This window comes from Metopolophium dirhodum, chromosome 4 (assembly GCF_019925205.1).
Source record: "Metopolophium dirhodum isolate CAU chromosome 4, ASM1992520v1, whole genome shotgun sequence".
In the NCBI taxonomy this organism is placed as follows: domain Eukaryota; kingdom Metazoa; phylum Arthropoda; class Insecta; order Hemiptera; family Aphididae; genus Metopolophium; species Metopolophium dirhodum.
Window position 1 is genome coordinate 14,956,426 of NC_083563.1, and position 25,406 is coordinate 14,981,831.

The following is a 25,406-nucleotide window of genomic DNA, read 5'->3' on the forward strand; positions in this document are numbered from 1 at the left end:
TATTTACTTGTATAGACTTACTCTAATCCGTAATGCACATTTCGCATTTCAAACTATACACTTTTTGCCGTATTTTACTTTAAAAAAAGGTTGATTTATAAATTTATATATATAAAGAAATACTTAAATATATACATATATTTGTATATTTGTGTACATATCATATTATAGTACTATACGTGTCATGGTATTTATTTTATTTATAAGGTGCAAAGCTCGAAAACTGTGAAAACTGTGTATATTAGCTGTTATAAGAGGAGGAGGGGTGGCCGCAGAAGTTCTCAGAAAACGAAACATGGCAAATATTTGATGAACAAATATAAATTAAATAATGTTTATTTTTATTTTTATTTTTATTTTTTATTTTTATTGTCAAACGTTTACGTATGTAATAGCATATAGTTATACATCAAATTTATATTTTTTTTTTAGATGTTTATGTTTTATATAGGTACTTGGGTTTCTGTTTTATATATAGAGACTATAAACATGAAACGGTAATAATTACTATAATTTGGAGTAGGTACCCGCATTGTCTATTAATCATCCTGTAACCGACAATATACCAAAAAATTCGAGGTTCAAAAAAATTATACCCAAGTGTACGTGCAGGTGTACTTGCATAATATATATATTAATATCATACAATTATAGTAAAATATTATAAATATTTCTGTTTGTTATAGAGGAGATTACATATAGGGTCCGTATATACCTTCTATTATCGTCTCTTCGTTAATAAATACGCTGGGTACGGCGAAAACGAAACTCAAAATCCAAGCGCATCCGATCAATGCTCTGGCCCGACGCCCTGAAAATGTGTAAAAATTAAATAATTAAAAATTAAAAAATCCGTTTTCGTTGTTTTTTCTCGGCTTACAGCTACTGGAAAAGTTCATCGGGTGCGTGATGGCGTCGTATCTGTCGATGCTGAGTGCGACCAGGACGTACGTAGACGAATACGTGACGACCACCTGAAACAAAAGTATAAATATATATTAAATTAATATTATGCTTTTAAACGGGTAGCTATATGATTGTGTCAATCATATGGTTATCTGGCGGTTAGAATGATAAGAACGTCCTGTCGAACGTTTTGCGAACTTGTTTATCCTCGTACACACCTATTCGGTCCGCCCGTCTACTCTATTATTTATATCATTATAATTAAATTGTAACGCACAATTTTAATATGCATTATACTATTATATACGGGTAGGTACTCGTTTGCTTTCGATATAATTAAAAAATCAAATAATTGTTTGAACGTTAAACTGAATTTACTCAACATTTTTTTACATAACTTAGCCCTTAACATTGGTTATGAATACAAACATTTTTATATTTTTATTTTGAGTAGGTATATATGTAAGTATGTATGTAAGTTAAGTAAATCGAATAATACTATAATGTATATATATAGGTACCTACACAATACCGTATTAGAATAAACATGATTGCTATAAATTATAATATTATAGTAAACACTTACTGATAGATAATAACACAGTGATACAATCTCACTAAGATATATTATACATATTATTATGTATACCGTATACTTATAATATTGAATACTATATCAATATATATAGCATACACGACCACTATTAGATAAAAACGTGAAATAAACCCTTTCAGTCGTTCATTTTTATTGCTTAAATCTTATAATACAAAATATTATTTATTCTATAATATATAGTGTCTAATAATTTTAAAATCATTTAAATACATAGTAGGTATAATCTATAATAGTGGTTGGCATAAATCCATCATACAAAAATATAAGCTTTTACGATCTTTGCAATCAGGTTGGAGCCAATGTATATGAACCAGAAATAGTATAAATGGTTCCCCTTCTCTTTCTAACTGTGATTTTTTTAGAGGGTTGGGCCGATATTGAAATGCTATAATATTAATTAATAGTATATGACATGTAATGTAAGTTATAAAAACGTGTAGGTACTAAAAAAACTAATTTGATAAAATTATAAAGTAAAATTTAATGACCAATAAACACTAAAATATAACCATAGTTTCTACCAAAGATGGAAGAATATAAAAATCAAATGTCCATTTGTGAACCCGCAGCGTTTAAGAAAATATTTTTAGCGGTCTTGATTTTTCTGCTCTAGCCTTTTACCAACCCCTCTCTGGCTCTCCCACACTGTTCTACATGTTTCAAAATCGAATCATTAAGTGTGGGTACACACAAACAGCAGTCAGAAATACGTATTCAGTTAACCACACCATTCCCTATATAGGCTATAATGTATACAGAATAAGCCACGGCGTGTTAATGTTTTCTCATATAAAGCTAGAAAAATGGAAAAATGCGGCGACTCACTGTGCATCTGTACACGTAATAATATAAGTATAATATAAACGATGATATTATTAACTTTTGCAATGGAAAAAAATCTCACCATACGTTTACGAATAAATCTGCTGCAGTGGTTGTGGCAACGACTGACACGCGCGCACGACGGTTTGACGAAACTCCCATGATATTATTATTATGCAGTTGTGTTATAATATATATTATTATCAATTAAATTCACACTAACGAACAACACGAGGTCGTTTACGTATAATTATATTATATTATATGTACGCGTTTATTTAATTTGTTTTTCCCTTCTTGCAGGACGCACGCGCGTTGCTTGCGATTTCCGAAAGATCAATACCGTGGGAAATCACTTATACTCTGCCGTGGTGCCGATCGCGAGTGAGGTAATTACACCTCTGCAGTTGTACTGGAAATGTAGTTATGGGGTCTTAATATCAACTACCTATATTTTAATATGAGCTTGGATCAACAGCAGTGTTACTCTATGTCTGTAACAAAACGTGTTTCTACAGTGGTATAATATTATTATGTGGCCGAGTATACTGTGGTTGATTATTAGCAAAGTTGGAAAAGTTATTTTTAAATTTTAATTAGGTACTTACGATTTAGATTAAAAAATGTTTTTACTCATTTTTTTACTATTTAATTTATTGTAACTCAGACGCACATATATAAGTTAAAATTATTTTAAATATATAAGTAACTTAAATTTAAGTCATTATAGTTAACAGTTTATTAGTGTTATCGATTGTATATGCGACATTGTTTATTTTAGTTTTGTTGTCAACCATAGAATATGTCATAAGTAAATAATATAAAAATAATACATATTATTATACGATATGAGCGTAGACGCTCTGCGTGGAGCGTTAAAGTCTCCTGCAACAACTACTATATAATAAAATATGTACCTAATATAGGTACTGTAGTATATAAATTAGACTTAAAACGTCCCTTTGTCGAATGAAAACAACGACATGTCGATCAGTGGTAAAATTAATTATATTTATATAATATACGTAAATATACGTTACCTGTAAGTATTTGACGACTTTGCAAGCAATTGGACCGGCTGACCAGGTGACGGTTGTTCTCCATATCATGTCGATCATAACACTCACCAGTCCTACCAACAAGTCTGTTCGGAAACACAAATAAGTTAACGTTATTACTGATCACAATATAATTAACTGTATTTACGTTTCCGTCACAAACGGTAGAATTGAGTTTTAAGACATTTTTCACGTGTGTTAATGGTTTTGTTAATGTATTATCAGAAACCTCCGTTACTTACGTTTAAATGAGGTTATATATTTCCAACAGTGTGCAAGTCCTTACAATAAATATTAAAAGATTTTTTGAAATCTGGTTCTATAAGATGAGTTCAGAATTTGTAAATAGCACGCGGCTTATTGTGCGTGAAACAATGAATGACGACACGTATATAAAACCAAATGGGGTTTGAAATCGAAATCGAATAAATATTATTATGTAGGTATACAAATGATAAAAAAATTTTTTTGCGGTAGTTTAAATATTGTAATACTTAGGTATAGTTATATACATTACTTAGGATAAACACTTTTGAATATTGTAAATCTGCCTAATCAATGGGTTTCGCTAATACATAGCTGCGCCGTTCCGTATAATTTATATTATATATATTTGTATTTGGACGTATTTATAGCATGTGCGCATACCTAAACGTGCGAATTATATTTTATCCGATACTATATAGTATTAATATTGTTGCGTGTGTGTGGGTAGTTATAGGAGGTACTTAAGCCGATTCGGGTTTCGGCGAAGTAATTTTTTTTTGATTACCTGCACGCTGAGAATATTAATAATTATTAATTATACAGTAATAATAATAATAATAATAATAATAATAATAATAACAATAATAATATATAGGTAGGTAGGTATTGATAATGACGACCGATCGAGTATATAACACGCGTTAAAAATTAAAATCGTCATCGTCGTGTAATCCACGGCACGTTTAGGCGGCACAAGCGTGTAACAGCATTTCGTGCGTCTATGAGTAACAGTAGGTATAATATACAGGTACATTATTATAGGTAGTGCAAGTACCTGTGTAATATATTACAAGTACCTCCTATAATGTACGTGTATATATTACGCGTGATTGTCGGACGCGGATGTATATAATATGTAGTGTTATGTATTAGGATATTATGGTGGCACGGCTCGTTTCGACTTTGGTTTATAGGTACAGTAATATGCGCCAACGACACGACGCAGCCGCCGCATAATGTACTCAATAATAATAAACCGACAAGCAAAATATATAATTTCCTATTCGTTTATAACTCACTCTTCGCCGTGTTTATAAATTGCGTGTATCATATATATTATATATACGGCTGGTACTTGTGCAAACATACCTACAACATAATATAACATGACGTAATATATTGTAGGCATACTGGCGCTGTAGAAACGGCGGCTGACGCATCGTCGCCGATGATTTGAATACATTTTGTATAGATTACTGCAGTATTATTATGCAGAGTGATTTTTATTTGACGTTCAACACGTTATTACGAATAAGATTATAACTCTATTTCTCAAAATTATCCACGCATAACTAACAGACCCACACGGATAACATTTTATGCTACCATTATATTATATTTATTTATTTTTTATACTCTATGTATTTGTTGGTGAAACTGCTGTGACGTTACATTTTTTTAACGGCAACATATATTTTTAATTTCTTTATATTATATAGCAGCAGAATATAACTCTAAATATTTCGAAGTACCTATAATTAATAACATTATACAAATAATTTTTTTTCACTAATAAATATTTTATGGCCTACGCTCGTAAATAAATTACTGTAAATTAAAACTATTCTCTCAGAATATACGTCTATAATAGATAAAAATTATCTTAAAAATACATTGCTTTAGATTTCATGAAATTATAAATACTGGTTGCCATTTGGACCATTTGGTTATTGTTAAGTGGATATTGGTTTTACCAACAAATATGATTGTGGAAAAACGGTAGTATAAAATGTTAGAATTAAAAGTCAAGTGTATAATTTTATATTTTACATGAAGGAAATGCCCAAAAGATCAATTCTCTTCGAATTAAAGTGTAGTATTATAGTGTTGCATAATATTATAAAATAATCAATTTGTAATTATGTGTTATATAGCTGTTGTGGATTTGCGAGACTTAAACAAACAAACAGTAACAACAAGAATGCGATGCAAATCGTAATCTATTATGTTATTTGTAATATCATTTGAATATAGATTTGTATATATTATTATTGTACAATAGAGATGATCAACAATTTTTAACAAAAAAATAAACTAAATTATGCAAGTGTCGTATAAAAACGTAAAAAAATTATACTTGCCAGCCAGTGCCAGGTGCATGATAAAAAAGTTCATTCGGTTCTTGCGGGCCTTATTGAACGACAGGGCCACCAGTACGGCTCCGTTACCAAGTACGATCGACAGGAACAATATCCACAAGACTGTGAACTGGATAGTCTGCAAAAAATAATAGGAAACAAAACCACAATTATAATTTATAAGCATAATATATGTACTGTCTATTATAATAATATATACTCTTTAAGTAAGTAACTGATTAATATTATAATAACGATTCTTATTTTTAATAATACGTAATTTCATAGTAATAATTTATGTTCTGATCACGCGGCGTTCTGGATAGGCTATTTAGCTACACTAATGTTGTTCATTATTAAAAACACATTTTTTAATGAATTTCAATTTAAAAAAAAAACATGTATAATATTACATAAGGGTATCGCACACATATAATTTATTCGGGTTTCGGATGCTAGATGGAAATAATATATACCAGCATATTTATGCCTTTGTTATTTAATAATTTATAACTATATTTAATTTATTTTCAAGCAACTATGTATTTACAAAATTTAACTAGTATTCACGTGGAATTTGTAAAATAAAACAATTATTCGGGTTTCAGGTTAACTGAAATGTTGTTTTCGGTTTGTAGTTAATTTTAGCGTTTTGAAAAAAAAAAACATTTTGGTTTTATGGGTTTCGGAGATTTGATTTCTTACGAGTTTTCAGGGGTGTTATGGGGTCAATTGTGTTGCAAAACCCTGAATTACATCGACACGCATATCAAATATACCAATAGCGGAAACCTGTTTTTATTTATGTATGCAATTTTATTCCATCGAATCTCTAGTAGATTATCATTCTGTATTTATGTGTATTTGATAGCGATCAAAAGCATATATTTTATCGGTGTTTTAATTAATCGCCAAGAGTTTCAGAGAACAAGAATTTAAATAAATATTTTTCCTTCGAATATAAAAGTCAAATGATTCAAAACTACGTTAAAAAAATACATGTAAGAAAAATAGTTTTAAATGTAAAGCAGGTAAACATTATGCAGTAATGTGCTCGAAACCTCAAACATGCAAAATGAATGTACGCCGTACGGCGTACGGTATAATAATAATATGACAACAGAGTTGCACATTGTAATCAATAATCATTATCATATATTTTACAAACATATCAAATAAAACGATAGGTAGGTACATACGATAATTGCTTATAATATAAAATGTTCGTACTAACACGCGTAGTCGGACGCGTGTCACTTTTAAAACATTTATGGGCTGCGCCAATCTATTTTGCACTCGTAACGGTTATGGTATACGTGTCGTGGGCAGTTCATATATCTTTGATCTTATGATTTTTAAATGTATAATATGCAAAAAGAAATGTACGTTTGTATGGGGCATGTGTGGATTTGGAAAATACTGGACCAATTGGCACCAAATGTTGCACACATATTCCTGGATTCACGGGGAGTGTTGTAACTTCTTTTTTCAACAATTACAATATAAGGTTGCCACAGGGTGGCTCATGCATGAATTTCGTTTTGGATCACGAAATACGAATATTTTTTTTGTTTTTATAATATAGGGTCGCCATTGGTTATAGAAATAAAATAGACTTTTGTGCCAACTGTGTATTACACTTTTAGAAATTAATTAAAAAAAATCTTTTATCTATAATTATTGCATTAAATATTTTAAAACAATAAATTATAATAATACTGTAAGCAGGTAAACTGTAACCAATAGCAACCATTTATAAACAAAAATTTTAATCTCAAATCTCAAAATCCTTTCTTAAATGGTCAATAAAAAAAATTAAGTGCTCATCGAAATAACAACAATCCTTTTTTTAAGTTGGACCAAATCCCACACATTGAGCATAATCTTATCAAAATCAGTTGAGTAGTTTTGGAGCACATTGCACTTAAACTTGTTGTATACGTGAATTTGATATAATATATAGATAGATTTTTGTATGCATGTTGTAGTTATAATATTATTATGTCGTTATTGTACGATGGAATATACTCAAAAACTTGGCCAGGTTTTGACCGAACATTTCAAATTGTTCTTAGAGATATCATATCATATTATCGCGGAAGTCTAAACAATAGCTTGAACTTTGAACCACGCTCGAAAATATACCAAGTATTCTAAATATCCAATTCACCACAGGTGTATTGCCCATCTCTGTCGAATCAGCTTACAAAGCTAGGTAGGTACACGGACGCCGATGTTTCCGTGAGCTGAGGTACAATAAAACCGATGCGTAGCACCGTATTAATATTCTTTCATTTTTTCACGAGCTGAGTCGGATTAGATACAGCTATGGTATTTTATAAAATATATAAATATTGTAAAATCAATGGTTCGCATCATAAATACAAACCATAACGACGCATGTACCTATACACTGTACGTGTATAGTTATAAATATAGTACACACCTATATTATTATCATCGATCTATATTACACTATAATAATGATCTGTCATATCTGTACTCCGAAACACCTCGCCGGCCAATAACGACGGCGTACGATTTTTATACGTTCGACGACCTGACGTTTATTATTATAATTATAATATTATACACCGCTATTACCACACGACTATCTGGCGCTGCGCTAAATAGTCCGTTCGTGCACACACTATTAACGACGACGACGACGACGATATTTCCCCGCCTCGTTGTGACAAGACAAATTTATATCGTGAGCGCGCGCACACACACACACACGACTTCGCGTGCGTAATATATTGTATTATTTTTATTTTTTTTTTTTTGCTTCTAGTAAGTTTTTCGCGTAGTCGTCTTCCGTTTTAAGCCGGTTATACCGCCGCGTCCCCGCGGTTTTGGTTTCCGCGTCACGTACGACTTTGTGCCGTTTTTAATGATTACTATTATTATTATTATTATTATTTCTCACATAGACCGCGTATTTTTTTCTTCTTCTTCTTATTCTTTCCTCCTATCCGCGTTTTAAACGACCATCACAACACACACACACACGCAAATCGCACTCCTTTCTATCGCTTTATATATATATATATACAATATATGTACGGCTCGCGACGTTGACCGCGTTACGGCCGCAATCGAAGTACTATGTACATTGCAGTTTTTTAACGGTGCACGTTTGCTATCCCGATGTGTATAGTAATAATAATAATAATAATAATAATAATGAGCTTATTCGTGGAACGACATAGGTACAAGGTACGCACATTCTCACGCGGCCTGCTCGACGATGACTCGCCGGGACGACGGTCGCGCGCGCAGCTTGTCTTCTGCAACTGTATACGTTTACATATAAAATAATAATATATATCGTTACGGTGGCGGCGGACGCAGCGAAGATACCGCATTAATTAAAAAACCGTAAGATATATTATGTGCACGTCGGTGTTTATTTTGACGGCGAACGCTATTCGCTGTTTTGTAATGTTATATACGTATATTACAAAACTTTGGAATAATATATAATTTATAAGAATATATATATAATTTCTTTATTCATTTCACCCCCCTGTCTGTTGGAAAACCCACCGGTCTCTACTTACGATTTTTAAACGGCAAAACAGTGGTCAAAATATATATAAATGTCCCGCGAGGGCTTTTCGCCTTTGGATCAAAATATTGTATAATCAATAACAATCGTCAATGTATCAAATTTCATAATTTGGTCACTACTAACTTATTAATTTCGTATAGCGTAAAGTGTGTGGTACTATAGTTGTACTGTGCACAATTTTAGTGCCCACGGAAATAAAGATACATTTTTGATTTAATTTTGTAATATTTGGAATAAGAGAAATACTTTTCTAAAAATGTACATGTAGAGGTATATAAAATCATTGATTATTGCATAACACTAAATTGAGACGATCCATTAGGCGACTCTTCAGAGCCTTGATTTTTGTATATCATGCAACTAGTTTGCTCGAAAATCTGTAAGTATTCTTTAAGTAATCTTTAGTATTTTTCCCAGCGATTTCGGCGCGAACGACCAAGCTGATCAATTATACCTGAGATATCGGGCGAATCGTTTAAAATTGTAGATATTTATCGCCAATATCCGAATAGATTTCACGCAAACAATCCGTAAGATACGATGGTAACAACGACAAGCAATTTATTATCTGACCTATGGACGAGAAGATCGTGGGCGATTTGGAATGGGAGGCATGCGGTCGCTGTCGCAGAAACAGCAAGTGGCATTAGATATACCTACGACATTGTATTTATTAAAAATATTAGAACTATTTTTCAGTCTACTGTAATTGACGTGATAACATCATACGTTTGAAATGTCATAGATTAGCGAACGAATGATTGGCGTAGTGGTGTACCTATACAATACTCGAGAATCTGAAGAGTTGATATAAATTGTCTCTATTCGGTAAGCAAATAAGCAACAATCAGGGCGAACTCTTGACTCGATGGCGTGCGCGCTATGACCCCTGTACGTCTTTTTCGTACCTACTCAAGTCATAGATCTACGTTTTATGTCAAGTTCAAAATAATATGTTTATATTAATTGCGTCAAAGACTTAATACAATCCTGCAATAGTCAACTATATTGACATGTGGACGGATACTTTAGGACGTTTGAAAAATGTTCTCTTGGCTGACTGAAACAAAATCGAAATAATATCGTCCGAATAATATTACCATCATTCGAATACTTATTACTATCGTATACGAAAGTGTACTTACTACAATAACAGCAATATAATACATCTGCCCAGATACACGATCTTTGTGGTCTCTCTTCAAAAACATATCAGAAAACGCCTTGTAGGTATAGCATCGGCCTTACGCGCGTATAAGTATTCCGATTAACCATTTCGCTTATATTTTGCATTAGAAAACAGTATCGCGAATGAATTGTTTATGCCTATATAGAGTCTACTATGATGTTTCCATTGTATTATAATCGGCCATTGTAAATACAATACGATATTATATTTCGACGATATATCGAAAACGTAATTATAATATTATTAATAATGAAATTATTACAGTTGTACGTGCCAAATGCCATTAAAATATCATCATCGCATACAACATGTGTTATAATACCTATATAATATGCGAATCCCGTATACGGCGATATGATAATATTATCGTTTTACTTATATTTAATATGATATTTGGCGATCGTCCTGGACTAGCTAATTGTATTCTGTGGTGGTTCGCACGTGCGAACGTGCGGGCGATATGTATGCCTAAGTCGGCTGCTGAAACCAGAGAAGCACACGGCGATGACGTCCTCAAACTGTCAGACGCTCTCGCGAATCGTGATTTCCGCCTGAATATATTTCAACGGTTAGATTTGCAAGGTAATATTATATAGGTAGTATTAGGTACGATGGTCAATGAATGTACTTTTGTTCACCTTAAATAGTATGTCTGTGGTTATATCTGTAGTTGTAGCTGTTATAATATAACATAGTATAATAACATTAAATAAAGAAATACGCACAACTCGCACACTTTCATGTGATTCCTCGCACTATAATATTATTATTATTACATTGAGTTTGGGTGGTACATTTGTGGCAAAATATATTTTATTATTACTGTATGTCTGTATGGACTATATAATATAGTTATATTAGTTTGAAGAAATTTCTGATGAGACTTAATGTCTACCATTTAACAGTTTAAAATAATTATTTAAAAGAAACCGAAACATAATATGCACATTTTCAATAGGTACAAAACTTAAAAGGATTTCCTGAATTTGACAATATATCTAAAATAATGGTCTACACTATACAGTTAACTTAATTATTTTTGTTTATTTCTTCAAGAAAATAATGAAAACACTGAATATTTGTTTGTATGCGAAGTTAAGAGAAAATTTATTATGTAGACTCATAATACTGAAATTAATCAAAACACTGGTTAGAAAATATTAGTACCTAATAATTAATATGGTTAGAGCATAATATTATCTATTGTATAAATAAAATATATAAACAGCAATCTATAAAATATTATTATGCTGACTCAAAATATGGATAACACCCTGACACTAAGTCAGAAAACAATATACCCAAATTACAAATCCTTTATCTATATAATAAAAACAGTAGAGCTTGGAAACGTTGGTCGAAAAAATAGGAGCGTGTCAATATTGTAGTACTGATAATGTTGCTCCCAAGGACCGTTCTCAATTGTATTTTACCGAAAAAATGAACAAGCAGTACCTATAGAAGCTTTATTTCAGGATTTACAAGAATATTGCGATAAAGTGTCAGTAATAAATATATACTTTTTTTTATAGATAAAACATATTTAATGTTTATACAATTTTATTTACAATATTATATAAATTTTCGATTAATCCATCTCATTTAAGCATAGCTCTCCATCGAGAGAATGGTGGTGGAGATGGAAAGTTACAGCATTTTAGATTCTGAGTGGAGCAATAAATGTATTGATTTTACAATGATGTGTGTTTTTATAAATTAAGATTATAACTTAGATAATTCAATATAATATTGTAATAGTGTGATTAAAATTGTTATTGAAACGTATGTGAACAACGTGTTCTATATATTGTATTATATATTATCATGTGACTTCTTTTATATTTTTGAGTTAAAACTGGAACTATATTTAAACCCTATATTGACGAGCCTGTGACCTATGTAATATAGACTATATACTAACATAACCTATGAATATATATATATATATTATATATTCATATATTATAGTATTATACGAAATTTACACCTACGCACATACAGCGCGATTTGACACAATCCAATATTATGAATTATAATATATAATACTCATGTAGGTACATTATATTATGTGTCAAATGATTAATGTTTCACGCGCACCTAATATGCAATCATATGATCGTCGTCGTAATATCATAATAATATATACTTAACTTTCGATGATATTCAACGCGATTGATTTAAAAGATAATAATAATATATAACAACGCAGTTATGGCAGCGATATGATGCGAGCATATTATTATTGCATACCAGGCGTAAAATAATAATATATTTAGCAGCGGCGCGTTAACTATTCGTCTATATTATTATATAATAATGTATTATAATATGTAAAAGACAGACATTTCCGGTTACAGGTGGTATACTGGTCGTGTATACTCGAAATGGTGCGGAACCAGTAAAGATAAATCGGGGATGCAATGCAATACCAGTGGGCACGACCGATCGGGTAAATATATGTAATAATACACATTATAATGTCTTTCAAAAACCGCAAAATGGAAATCATATTAACGCAATTAACAGCAGTGGACCTGCCGTATATATAGGTACTTGTGGCTATCATAATACTAAGAACCACAATCCACCATTGTCATTGGATTATTTGTATTCAGATTTTCAGGATTTAAGTATTTTAATGACCATATTTTCAACCATATTCTCCCGTGGATAATGCAAACTAAATTTTCTCAAAAGAAGTAAATCACTTTGCATATTACAGCTGATGTGTACCTATACGAAACATCGGCCGTACCAGCCGCGGTGTCAAATATTATCGTCGGGGGCTATCGAAACTGTCAGAGATATAATGTTCGTTAGTGTTTGGTAAACGATAATATTTCGTAAAAATTGGGATCTTTATTTCAACGGTATAATGACCGCGAAGGAAAAACCTATCCACGCGAAAAGTGCCTATTTTGTTTTACCATTGGGTGTTCGGTTTCAACAAGATGAGACACTTCCTCACACTGTCATCGCACAATGAACGTCGTCAGAAAGATGTTTCCCGGCAGCCTCATAATATCACGTTTTGGGGAAGTGCATTGACCCCCAACGCCAAATGCGCGATATAGGTACTTTTTAAAAATTGAAATGGCACATGTTTATTTATAATTAAATATTGATAAAATAATTGTAAGTCTGAAAAAAGTAATAACCTAAGCTGTGTCCATTTATTTTAGGGCCTATTTCCGTGCCCACTTGTATAATATATATTAATGTATATTTATATATTATAATATATATACGACTAAACAACTGTATGATCTTGTTACGCCACTGCATACTCAAAGTGACGGCAGGGCTTGCAGAGAGTCGTATTACGCAGGGCTTGAAACCGATATCTTTAAAAATCAAAACCGGTATAGGTACTATAGATGTATCAAAAAACTGAAAACTGGTCCATAAAAACGAAAATTCGTAATCAAAACCAAAACTGCTACCGGAAAAAAAACCGAGTACCGGTAGATAGATAACCTATAGAAAATCGAAATTCCAATTTCAAATCCTCAAAAACCAGTGTAAAAAATTGAGTTCAAAATCGAAAAAAATATCAAAAATCGGTAAATCGGAAATAGAAATTTATCGGTTTTCAGTCTCGCAGGACTCGTATACTATTTGAGTATACGCGCGTGTGCGTGTCAGCGAAAGCAGCAGTAGCATAAACATAAATCGAACAAGGCGGTATACTTATATATATCTTACGAATTCGGTTTCCATCGTAGTATTTATATTGTAATGTATATATCGAACGGTGCTCTAGCGGCATTTAGAACACACGATAATGGCCGCGAGGTAGGTATAATATTATATAGTTGCACGTGTAAAGACGCTCTAGAGAGTATAGAGCTCTATCGTTTTAACGTAAATACCGTATTCGCTATCCGTTTGTTCGTTGATTCTTATTATAAAATATAATCCGACACACACTCTAGTGTTTATTGTACATTACATACTTAATATGTTTTATATACATATGTAGGTTTTGCACATAATATACGGCGTCTCACGAAGGTTTACTATTTTAAATCGTCCGGTATATAGGCGCAATTTGGGGGGGTCTAGGGGGCTTAGCCCCTCCTAGTTTTGTTTAAGCCCCCCTAAGTTTTTAAATATATTCATTCTTAAATCCATCTAATAAAAAAATTATGCGGGTCTGTATTGACTTTATAAATTTAGCCCCCCCAAATCAATTGTCCAAATTACGCCTATGGTCCGGTGTCTAACCTATAGGTGATTCTCCGTGTCGGGACACCGGTGTCTGCCCACAGACATAATAGCAGTGTATTACATAGGTATAGGTATAGGCATAAATAACATAGACATATTTATTGTTTCGTGTGGAGGAGGAATGTCAGATCTTTATTTTCACCTAGGTTATACATAGTGCTTGACTTGGAAAAATTAAAGTAGCGGGACTATGTTTACTTTTAAAAAAGAGCGTCCCCATCACCATTGATAAACGTTACTGAGCCGTTGGTGTATTTATAAATAATAACAAACTCAAAAGTATAATAAAAGTAAATTAATTAATAGTTTAGTAATAATTAGTTAATATTAATAACTATTTTTGTAACGACTTCTGTAATCAAAAATGTGTAATGTTCAATGTCAAAAGGACATAGCCCGTTGCCCGTATAATTATTTAAAATAAATGAATATTAACTAATTTATAGATCCGTGATTATGAAATAAATAATAATCCATAAGACAAATTATGATGGTATCTCGCGCATTTTTATCAAAATGCAGAATGATGAAGTGTCCCGTGCGTTTCCCTAATAGTAGGAGCACTCTACAATTTCTGAAAAATTAGTTGGGGTACTCCGTCCCCCCGCGTCGACGGATAATGTATATACCCGCGTATAATATACCTAACGTAATAATTTATACATTTGAATATTATTTTAAATTAAAATATGTATACAAAATATCCGATTTTAATCGGTGCCAACTCACTTCGTAAAAAAAAAATGAGTTTATCTCCTCGACCGTAAACTCTTTCGACGCGTTGACGTACTTCATAGTGGTCAGTTCTTCTTCGGCAACGGTGACGGTCTCCATGTCGAGTTCACAGGTCTCGACTTTGGTTAATATATTATTATATTAAGTTTTGTTTGCTAATTATCTGAGAACTGTACTCTCTATCGTCACGGTTGTTTCGTCGTCACTCGTCGCTGTCGTTTACCAAGACGATTGGCCCAAGTTATCGGCTTGTCCACTGTGTGGATCGACCGACCACCGCCTGCCATTTCCCACGTTGTATTCCAGCGACTGATGCATTTCTAGAAAAAAAAAGCAGGAACAATTAAGTATAAAAAAATTACAAGTCGTTTGCATAAATCCGTCCGATGAGTATAGACGTTTATAAATATTAGATAATAAATGAGCACATTTTTAAATATACAAATAATAACATAATATAATATTATAGGTACTATTTATTATGGTGTTCAATATACGCTAATACATCATACAAATAACTATAATAGTTAAGTGGTACAAATTACATGTTATCTGACACATATAATATTATCGCATACTATCAATATTACGGTTGTAAGTATAAGTGGAGAATCATGAAAAAAAAAATCATTGACATTACTTATATAGTTATTTATAATATTATTTTCTAATTTTAGATGAAGGATACATCGGCGCAATTATAGGTAGGTACAATTTTTTTGTAGGTACCTAATGGTCTGGGTGTAAAACATTTTTATGAGACTAACGTGACGCGTTCAACACTCGTCTGTGTCCAATTTTTTTTTTAATTTTGCGTTTATAATAGTATATATGAACTATAAAGCAGTACAGGAATTACACAAATACCCCCTCCAAACTAGCTTTCAGTTAAACGAATTATTTTTTAATTTTCCATAGGTCCATATTTAGCCTTGTTTGGTAATCGTCATCCAAACAAAAAACAAACAAAATATAAATCAGAATCGAAAGTTAAAAACGGTAGAATACATAACAATCCCCTGCAGGCTAATATGTTAAAAAATTGCTCGGACAAAGCCACCTCTAAAAGTAAAAACTTGAGTCAGCTGCTTACGTAAACACGAACTAAAGTATTATAAACTTTTTGAAACTTCTCTCTTCTGAAAATTAAATATACAATAATATACATATTACCTTAAGGTACTAACATTTTAGGCACACGTTACTGGTTAGTGGTTAGTGGTTTATGAATTAATAGCCGGGTTGTCGATATTACCGATTGTGGCGGCGCCAGCAAACCAACAGTAGCCCATAGGTACTTATACAGGATATAACAGAAAATAGAGTCAAATGTTGCCAGCTATAAGTTATAACTATGTAAGTTGGCCGTTGGGTTATGTTACATATTGAGTTAATTTTATTCGTCAGTCATTTCTTATGTACCCTGTTTATTTACGTTTAATACGTACACTACACACGCGCGTATACAAAGTCATAAATATATTATAATATATATATTATATACATTATTCTAGTTATGTACGGATAAGTTGAAATGTTGAATATTATATGTACATATATTATTACATGGAATCGTAAATTCGTAACTTGTGTAGAAACCGTTTTCCACTATCGGAACCACATATCAGTTACGACCTACGATAACACTTGCGTTTCCCTAGACCGTCGTATATATTATATTTTGCATCATAATATATTATTATTATAATATATGTATAATGCACATAATATAATATTATACGCGCACATAATAATAATAATAATAATAATAATAATAATAATACTGTTGTACATGTATATAATAGCGCAAGTTGCGTCTCGTTACAGTATACCATCAGCTCGGGCCGCGTTTATACAAATATTATAATATAAATACTATTATATACCATTATATACCTACCTATATATATATATATATATATACGATGACGACGACGTGAAGGAGTCTCTGCATGTACTCGGACACTATTATAATAACATAATACCCATATACATAATATTATATTGTGTAAACATATGGGAAATGTGTACGACAGGAAAGGGTGCGACGGATAAAGATAAAGCTGCAATGGCCGAGGAATATAACGCGCGTGCAATGATCGGTGGCGCGTGTATACAGGTACGCTATTATTATACCATTGATACTTAGACCTATACGCATAATATATCTACACGAATACATGAGATATATATATATATATATACTTAAGACTATACCTAAGTATAAGCATTATATATGCTATATATTATATTATATATATTATATTACTATGTATGCCACGTCGTTGGATTAGGTTAGGACCTATTGTATTCGCGGACAGTGCCGCGATGACAATATTGAATATAATAATATTATACACGCTACACGGACATAATATGGTATGGAGGCACCGTTCGGCGAAGAAGGCGAAAATACGATTATACAGTACTCATATATACGACCTTTTGTATGACGACTTTTTTTTCAGTAAAATAGTATATTACGGTGTTCATTAAAAATTGTACAAACACAAATACGTACTAACAATATCTATTACGATGTATACGCTCTAAGTACACTATATTATAATATAATATATATGCACAATACCCTACCTACTGCATATTATAATTGTGTATCCGTGTAATGTGTATATACGAGGTCTCTCGCCGCGGTTCCGTTTTCGGTTCGGGCGCGAATCTAGTATGTATCACATATTATATTGTATTCTCCACGGGTACACTATCATGATATGCGCCAAGTAAACACATATTATATTATATGAATCGAGTTATATTTTATCTCAGAATTTATTAAACAATGTATTTTATGTAAGAAGTATACAATAATTTTAAACGTTCGTGTGGTATGGTCGAAAAATGATCTTAACTTACCTATACAAAGTTATAACTGTACATTCATCCTATGATATTTTAATTTAAAACATCTATCGCGACTCTTTTGGACAAATACGGATTATTACTAAAATCAGGAACAATAGGTGTAGGCAGTTGTAGTCCTGTTTTGTGAGTACTGCAACTTGCAGGAGACCTGGGTGGCCGACGCCACACAACTGGTGGTAGGTATGCGTACTAACGGTAATGACTATAGTGTGTACCGTTGGAAATTAAATTTACCACCATATTATGATAGTCATTGATAGATAATTTTGTCTTTGCTTTAAAACTATTGATTTGTGTTACATGTAAAATTAAATGTGTAATCCATAGTATACTATAAATACACGCGAGGTCCGATTTACCCGTATTAGAGTAAAATAGTAAATTGTAATCAATAATGAATGATGTTACAATAATTGTATTCATTGATCTTACGCGTTTTGGTTCTACCTATTGTACCTATACATATAAAATAAAATATTATATCAACTAAAATATGTTGAATAAAATAAAAATAAATCATAAAAAATTTTTTGAAAACCTATCAAACCAATAGGTGATAATGCAAAAATATAAATATTCCAAGTATTCCTGGTATTAAAAAAAAAAAAAAATGGATCAGTTTGGTTCAAACGACAGTATTTCATTATCATGTCCATTAAAATACTCGATGCCTCAAACATAACATTAAAAGTACTCTGCAATAGTAGTCTCATCATCGATGTAAATGTGAAATTTTCAGAGAACGCTTACAATAAAATTACGGTCTAAGGCCAGAGTACGTAAGTGCATTATTGATATAGCTTTTATACACGATCTTGGCTTTACCATTTATACTGCAGCGTGACGCACTCGAGACGAGTAGAGAAAACTATGTTGTTTGATATTTTAATTCATTAAATTACTCGCGTATAATACTCGTCAGGTGAACTATACTCGAGGGTAACGCAAAATTAATGTCCCGTTACTGGTTCGTAAAACAAATTAGCAATAGCAATATCAACAATTGTTGTAGCATTTGTTTCCTCACAATAATAAAACAATCAACAAACAACAATCAGAATGGTAAACGCGTATTCTAAATTGTGTGTATATTATAATAATATTAAACGTACTACAAGCACACACACAAACTTACATAAAATATATAATATAGATAGTGTCTCTGAAAAATTTCGTCGGCGACTATATTATAACCCGTTGTGGTTGTAAATATAAATCTCGACGAAAGAGGTCACGCGAGCGTATAAAAAAAAATTAAACTATTCTCTGGGTATTCTATGTATAACTATATATAGTATATATACGTACCCTGAAATGGTTAAGTTTTTTTTTTATACACGCCACAAATATAGACTGTGCGTAATTTTCTCTCCGCGCGCGTCATTCGCAAAAACATCCTCTCTTGTATATAATAATATATTATTATATGTTTGCGGCGCGGCGATACGAATAAACGGTCACCAACCGTCGTCGCCGGAACGACAGCTGAAAAAATAAAAACGATAATCGTGCGGCGGCGGCGGCGACGACGAAGAAGGATTTTTTCGTTAGCTCGTGATCGAAAGTCATCTTCGAGACGTCATCGCCCCCGGTCGAATACCGCCGCGTGGCTACCGCAGTAATCGTATTGAAGTGTCGAAATTCTATTACCAGACTCCAGAACTCGTTCTTTATGCCGTGCATAATGTAATGCTGTGTGTACACATAATATTAATATAATGTTTCCACTTAACCGTGGTTCAGGTCCCCGACGCTTAATATTATATAGATGATAGGCGAATGGTTAGGTATAAAACAACTGTAGAAGGTTTCATCTACGTTTGTAATATTATACGCATTCAGAATTCAGATGGTCGACGCCGAAGCACAGTGCTATGGTATTTTTATTAAATCGAAATAATTACCTAAATCATACCTATTTATTGTACAATATACCTAGTAACATCTGTGATGAGAAGACACTAAGAAAAATGTATTCTTCTCAAGATTGAGTAACTTAGGTATAACTGTGTAATCCTTTTCAATAAATAAATGCTTCAAGAGAGTCAGAGAGAACTCTCTCAGACTCAGTGAGTACAATTCATATCCACTGAACAATGCTTCTTATCGCAATGGTATTTTAACCAGGTGCAGGTTTAAATTCTGGCATAATTAAAAATGTCTGGATGAAAAAACATTTTTTAAACATTCAATACTAAAATAATTGCTCTAAATCGTATGACAAATATATTGCCGCTATGATTTCATAATTGGGTACACTTCCTGCGGTTTGTCCTCACGTACTTTTTTGAGGCTAACCACTATAATAAGACGGTGCATAACTGTAAGTGTTTTTGATTGATAACGTACGATTAAATTGCATTATATCTAGATCAAAATCTTTTCATATTATACAAAATTCAATTTAATAAAAAAATATGATTATGCAATAAAGAACAACGTACCCATAGACGATATTGTATATCATACAAAAATAATTAAATAATTAAATAATTAATTAAACCAGTTTTGATAACAATGTAATAACAATTTAATAACCATTATAAACCATTTTTTGTATGTCCTCGAAATTTCCATGGGTAAATGGGTTTTTTTTTTTAAATATTATTAATTGTTTGTGAATTTTCATTATTTCTTAGGAAAGGATGATCCATTATCATCGTCCGTGATTAAATAGGTTTTAGTTGACCGACCGATGTAACATATAGTGACAACTGCCAAGTTTATTCAAGTAACTGAATAGTATGTCAATATTTTCAGCCAACAACTATACTGAAATTATAAATCTAATTTTTTGAAATATAAGTGTGTATTGGTATGCATATTGTATTACGTATTTAATGTATTCATTTTATTTTCAATTTTAAAGTGATTTGAATTGAACAATATTATATAATTTTGGAGAATGCGTACTGCAGTGTATAGCTTTATGTTCTAGAAATGTAATTTAAGAAGTCTGGAGCCTAACACGCTATGGCGTATTGACGTAAGTGTAACAAATAATATAAACTCCAGAATTGTTTGGTCTTTACTCCGATTTCCGAGCGATAACTGCAAAATGTCACAATAAATGTGTCATAGCTAGTTTTTATTGGAATTAAAACTTCTATAAATTGTAACGAATAAAGAAAATGTTTTACGACTGCAATTGCTAATCATTTTCAAACCGACAACTGCTTAAATTGTACCCCATTGTAAAACTGAGTATACAATATAGGTGTAGTACCTATTGTAATAATGTCCTATACTCGTCCTAATGTCCTATACATGCCAACCGCCGGCACTGTTTATCATAATCGTATTCAAACGGTCACCGCGCGGGCCGCCGCGAACGTCACTATTACAATACCATATATATATATTATATATTATTATACATTATACAATAAGAGAGACCCGTTCGTGTCGTCGGTAATTTCGCAATTATTATTCGCAGCCGCCTTTCCTATTATAGGAAATATATACGTGCAGAATTTTAACGAGATTTATTCATTTTTACTTTTCGTTTCGTCGTCTCCTTCTCTGTCACACTCACCCGAGCCCGCGCGCACCATACGCGTTTATTTTTATTTATTTAATTTTTTTTTGCCGCTATTTTTTCTTTTATTTTTTTTATCGCGTGCGGCCTCTTCCTTTTCATACGTGTGCCAAAAACTAAATAAATAATTTCAAAAAACCGCCGAGGATGAAAACCTAAAAAAGAAATCGACGCGTGCGGCCCACTCCGAGTCTTCGCAGTGTCGCACGGTCCCGACGTTTGTCATAGGTAGGCACATATACGTTTTGTACCTAACCTACCTATTGTGTATTTGTGTACATTACACTCGTTATTTGTGTATTCATCTTTTATTGCAGCTTCGTCTGTTTCTCGTCAAATATTAAGACAAGACGACGCCGACATAGCTGGAAGACCCGCGTACAGTCAATACAATATACATCCATATTATTAGCTATATTCTATCGAACGACGGTTGCGAAAAATCACGATGTCATCAATAACGCATATGTATAATATATACAATTTATACAATATATAACGCTATATAATAGTAATATAATAAATAATTAATGAGCACGCATTACCACGCCCCCTCCCGCCGCCGTAGTCGAAATCCAAAAAAAGACGCGAGCAATTAATCGTACCGTTTAAACATATTTTTTTCACAAAGTATTTTTTTTTCCGTCCGACGACGGCCGCGCGCCGTATACATAATATTATAACGATTCGACGTCGTCGTTTACAATTATTATTATTATTTTTATTATTATTGTTGTTGTATGCGTGTGCGTCTGTGTATTATAATAATAATATATATGCAATATAAATCATACCGTAAATCATTTTATGTATAATTTGGCCGCGAGTGCGATTCTTCGCGGACACGCCCGAGCCGAAAAAAAAAATCACACGAACGAACCCGCAAGCCCGCTGTCTGACGAAAGCGTTCGATGCATATTATATAAAATATATTCTTACGGGTGTATAATATACGGTGAACGAATAATTCGCACGCCTCCGAGTCGTCCTCGTCGAAAACTTTTGCGCGAGTCTTCGGCTGCTGTAGTGGCGGTGTCACCGAGGCACACGATCGGTCCACCGCCCTGCAACACCGCCGCCGCGATCCGGCGACTTCCGGTCCATAATCGAATTTGGAACTATTCGTCGGGAAAATAATTGGTTACGAAACGAGTCATCCGTAATGTTCGCAGCTACACGCGTATCGGATTGTTTATATTATTATTATTATCATTATTATTATGTATTGTATATTATTATATTCACCGCACGCGCATATATACACGTACTGTATGCATTATATAGTAATAATAATGATGACAATGATGCTAATAATAATAATAATAATAATAATATAACTTCTTAGCGGGAAACTTTCGCTTTGACTCGACGAAAGTAACACGCAAACTTACCGTACACTTTTAACGCGCGCGTGCGCAGTATGTCGCGAAGTTACTGGAGCGGCCATATCACGTTTCCCTTCAAAAAGTACGGAAGCTAATCCCGCGTCTTAACGTCACGCGCGATAATTACTCGAGCACAGTTTTAAGTCGTCCCCGCGTTAAGCACTCCGATGATTTTATGAGACTTATATATTAGACACTTTAGATATAGCTAGTTAGTATGCAGTAATAATATAATATTGTAATAATTATATTATTATAATACTAGCTGATCCTGTACGGGGTTGCACGTGACAAATTAAATGCCCGTTGAAGGTTACCCCCTTTTTATATTCCGTTAAATGTAAACTGCATAGAATTTACCTCAGTAGATCAGTGGTTTTGACCGAATGTAAAACACAGGTACCTACTAAGTACTAGGTATCTAAATTTATACCCTATTGTATAATACACAACTATTTTACTGTCATTGACCAATCGCAACCGCCTATAAAAATAAAAAATATTCGTTTTCCGTGAACCAACAAATTCTTGTGTGAGCTCTTTAAAATTTCAAATGAAAAATTGGTTTCGTGGTGCACAACCTCGGGTATAGGATTGCCTGTATACCGAATTTCAGAACCTAGTTAGAAACCTAGTAGAACACACACACACACACACACACACACACACACACACACACTGCAAATATTGCCTATTATTAATAAAGATTATATATAATGTAATATACTATAATATGTGCCATTTTATGTAGTATAATATGTTATAATATTTTACTCTTTGATATTGAAGTACACGATTTCCCATAATACAATATAAATTTATAATTACTTAAATTTAAAACCTAATAGTTTCGGGTTCTAGCAGATGAATTAATATAATCAGACTAGAGTATTATTGTCACCCCGCGGGACATAAAGTTGAATGGCCCCACTCCGTTGATATAGTCGGGAGTGTTGGCTTAATACTTTAAGTAGGTACTTAACTATCATTATGTCATATGTGTCTATTTGTGGTTATAAGTTATAACTCATAATGAAAAACAGTCATATTATATTATGGAACTGACTTAACCAATTCACCGAAATAAATACATAGTTAAGAAATGGGTTGCTATTATAGCTTAGGCATTATTATACGCACTCACACACTTGTATTTTTTTACCAAACAATAACACCCCTCTTTTAAATGTTTCTGGATATAACTAAAATAAAACATAAACCATCCCATTGTTATTGAATAGATGAATCAAAGTCATTTTAAATATACATTTATTGTACATTACAATGTTATTAACGAATTCGGGGTTTTTTTAGTTACACCTACAAACTGAAATATCAATTACTCATTAGTACGATAAAATCCTTCAAAATTTAGATGATATTTTTGTTATTTTGCATTATGGAAACGAATACGATGTGAGTAAAAAATCTAGATGTATATTTAATTTAAAAAAATTAACTTATAATCTATCTTTTTTCATGGTGCTGAATAAAATATACTTTAAAAAAATATAATATAGGAGTAGGTATCATGGTATCCGTCATATAAATAAACGTTAATTTCAATAACAAGCTTCTGCAGGTATCTGAGTTGAATTGTTTATCCCGTGGTCCTAAATGAGTTTGCCACTAGGCATTAATTAATATTTAATCAAAATTTTTGTTATTTATTTCTGTAAATTTATTACGTTTTTGGAATTTAGTAAAATAAAAGAGTTTGACGCGAATTCGTACTACAGCAAAGACATGTTCTCTATATAAAAAAAAGTTAAAACTGTAGTATTCTAAAATATTATATTGTAATAATTATATACCACCAGTCGAAAATGTTCTTTAAGAAAATAAAATTTGTAGAACAAAACCACCATGACCTTCTGTCCAAGACAGCAATTTTTTGTTTAATAATATTATTATAACATTAAAATAACGAATAATATTAGTATAACGTTATTATAACACTGTTATAATATTATCATTACAAAATGCTAACTGGGATAGAACTTTCGATTTGTGGCTGGGTCATGTGTAACATGTAACAAATAACAATTAGTATAATTCAATATTCTGAAAAATAAATGTCGAATTTTATGAAAATAAATAATAATAATAAATTAATAACTAATAA

The 25,406-nt window shown here is 32.2% G+C and overlaps 1 protein-coding gene across 1 annotated transcript in view; it reads right to left on the reverse strand.

Annotated features, from left to right (window-relative positions):
• The window catches only part of LOC132942584 (cardioacceleratory peptide receptor), a 237,445-nt gene that overhangs the window by 7,907 nt on the left and 204,132 nt on the right, over positions 1-25,406 (reverse strand). The window contains exons 6-10 of the mRNA XM_061011133.1: positions 15,470-15,795; positions 5,751-5,886; positions 3,385-3,488; positions 881-974; positions 716-811 (exon numbers count right to left, since the gene is read on the reverse strand). Of these exons, the coding sequence (XP_060867116.1) occupies positions 716-811; positions 881-974; positions 3,385-3,488; positions 5,751-5,886; positions 15,470-15,574 (535 nt within the window). The 5' untranslated portion in view covers positions 15,575-15,795. The remainder of the gene's footprint in view (positions 1-715; positions 812-880; positions 975-3,384; positions 3,489-5,750; positions 5,887-15,469; positions 15,796-25,406) is intronic.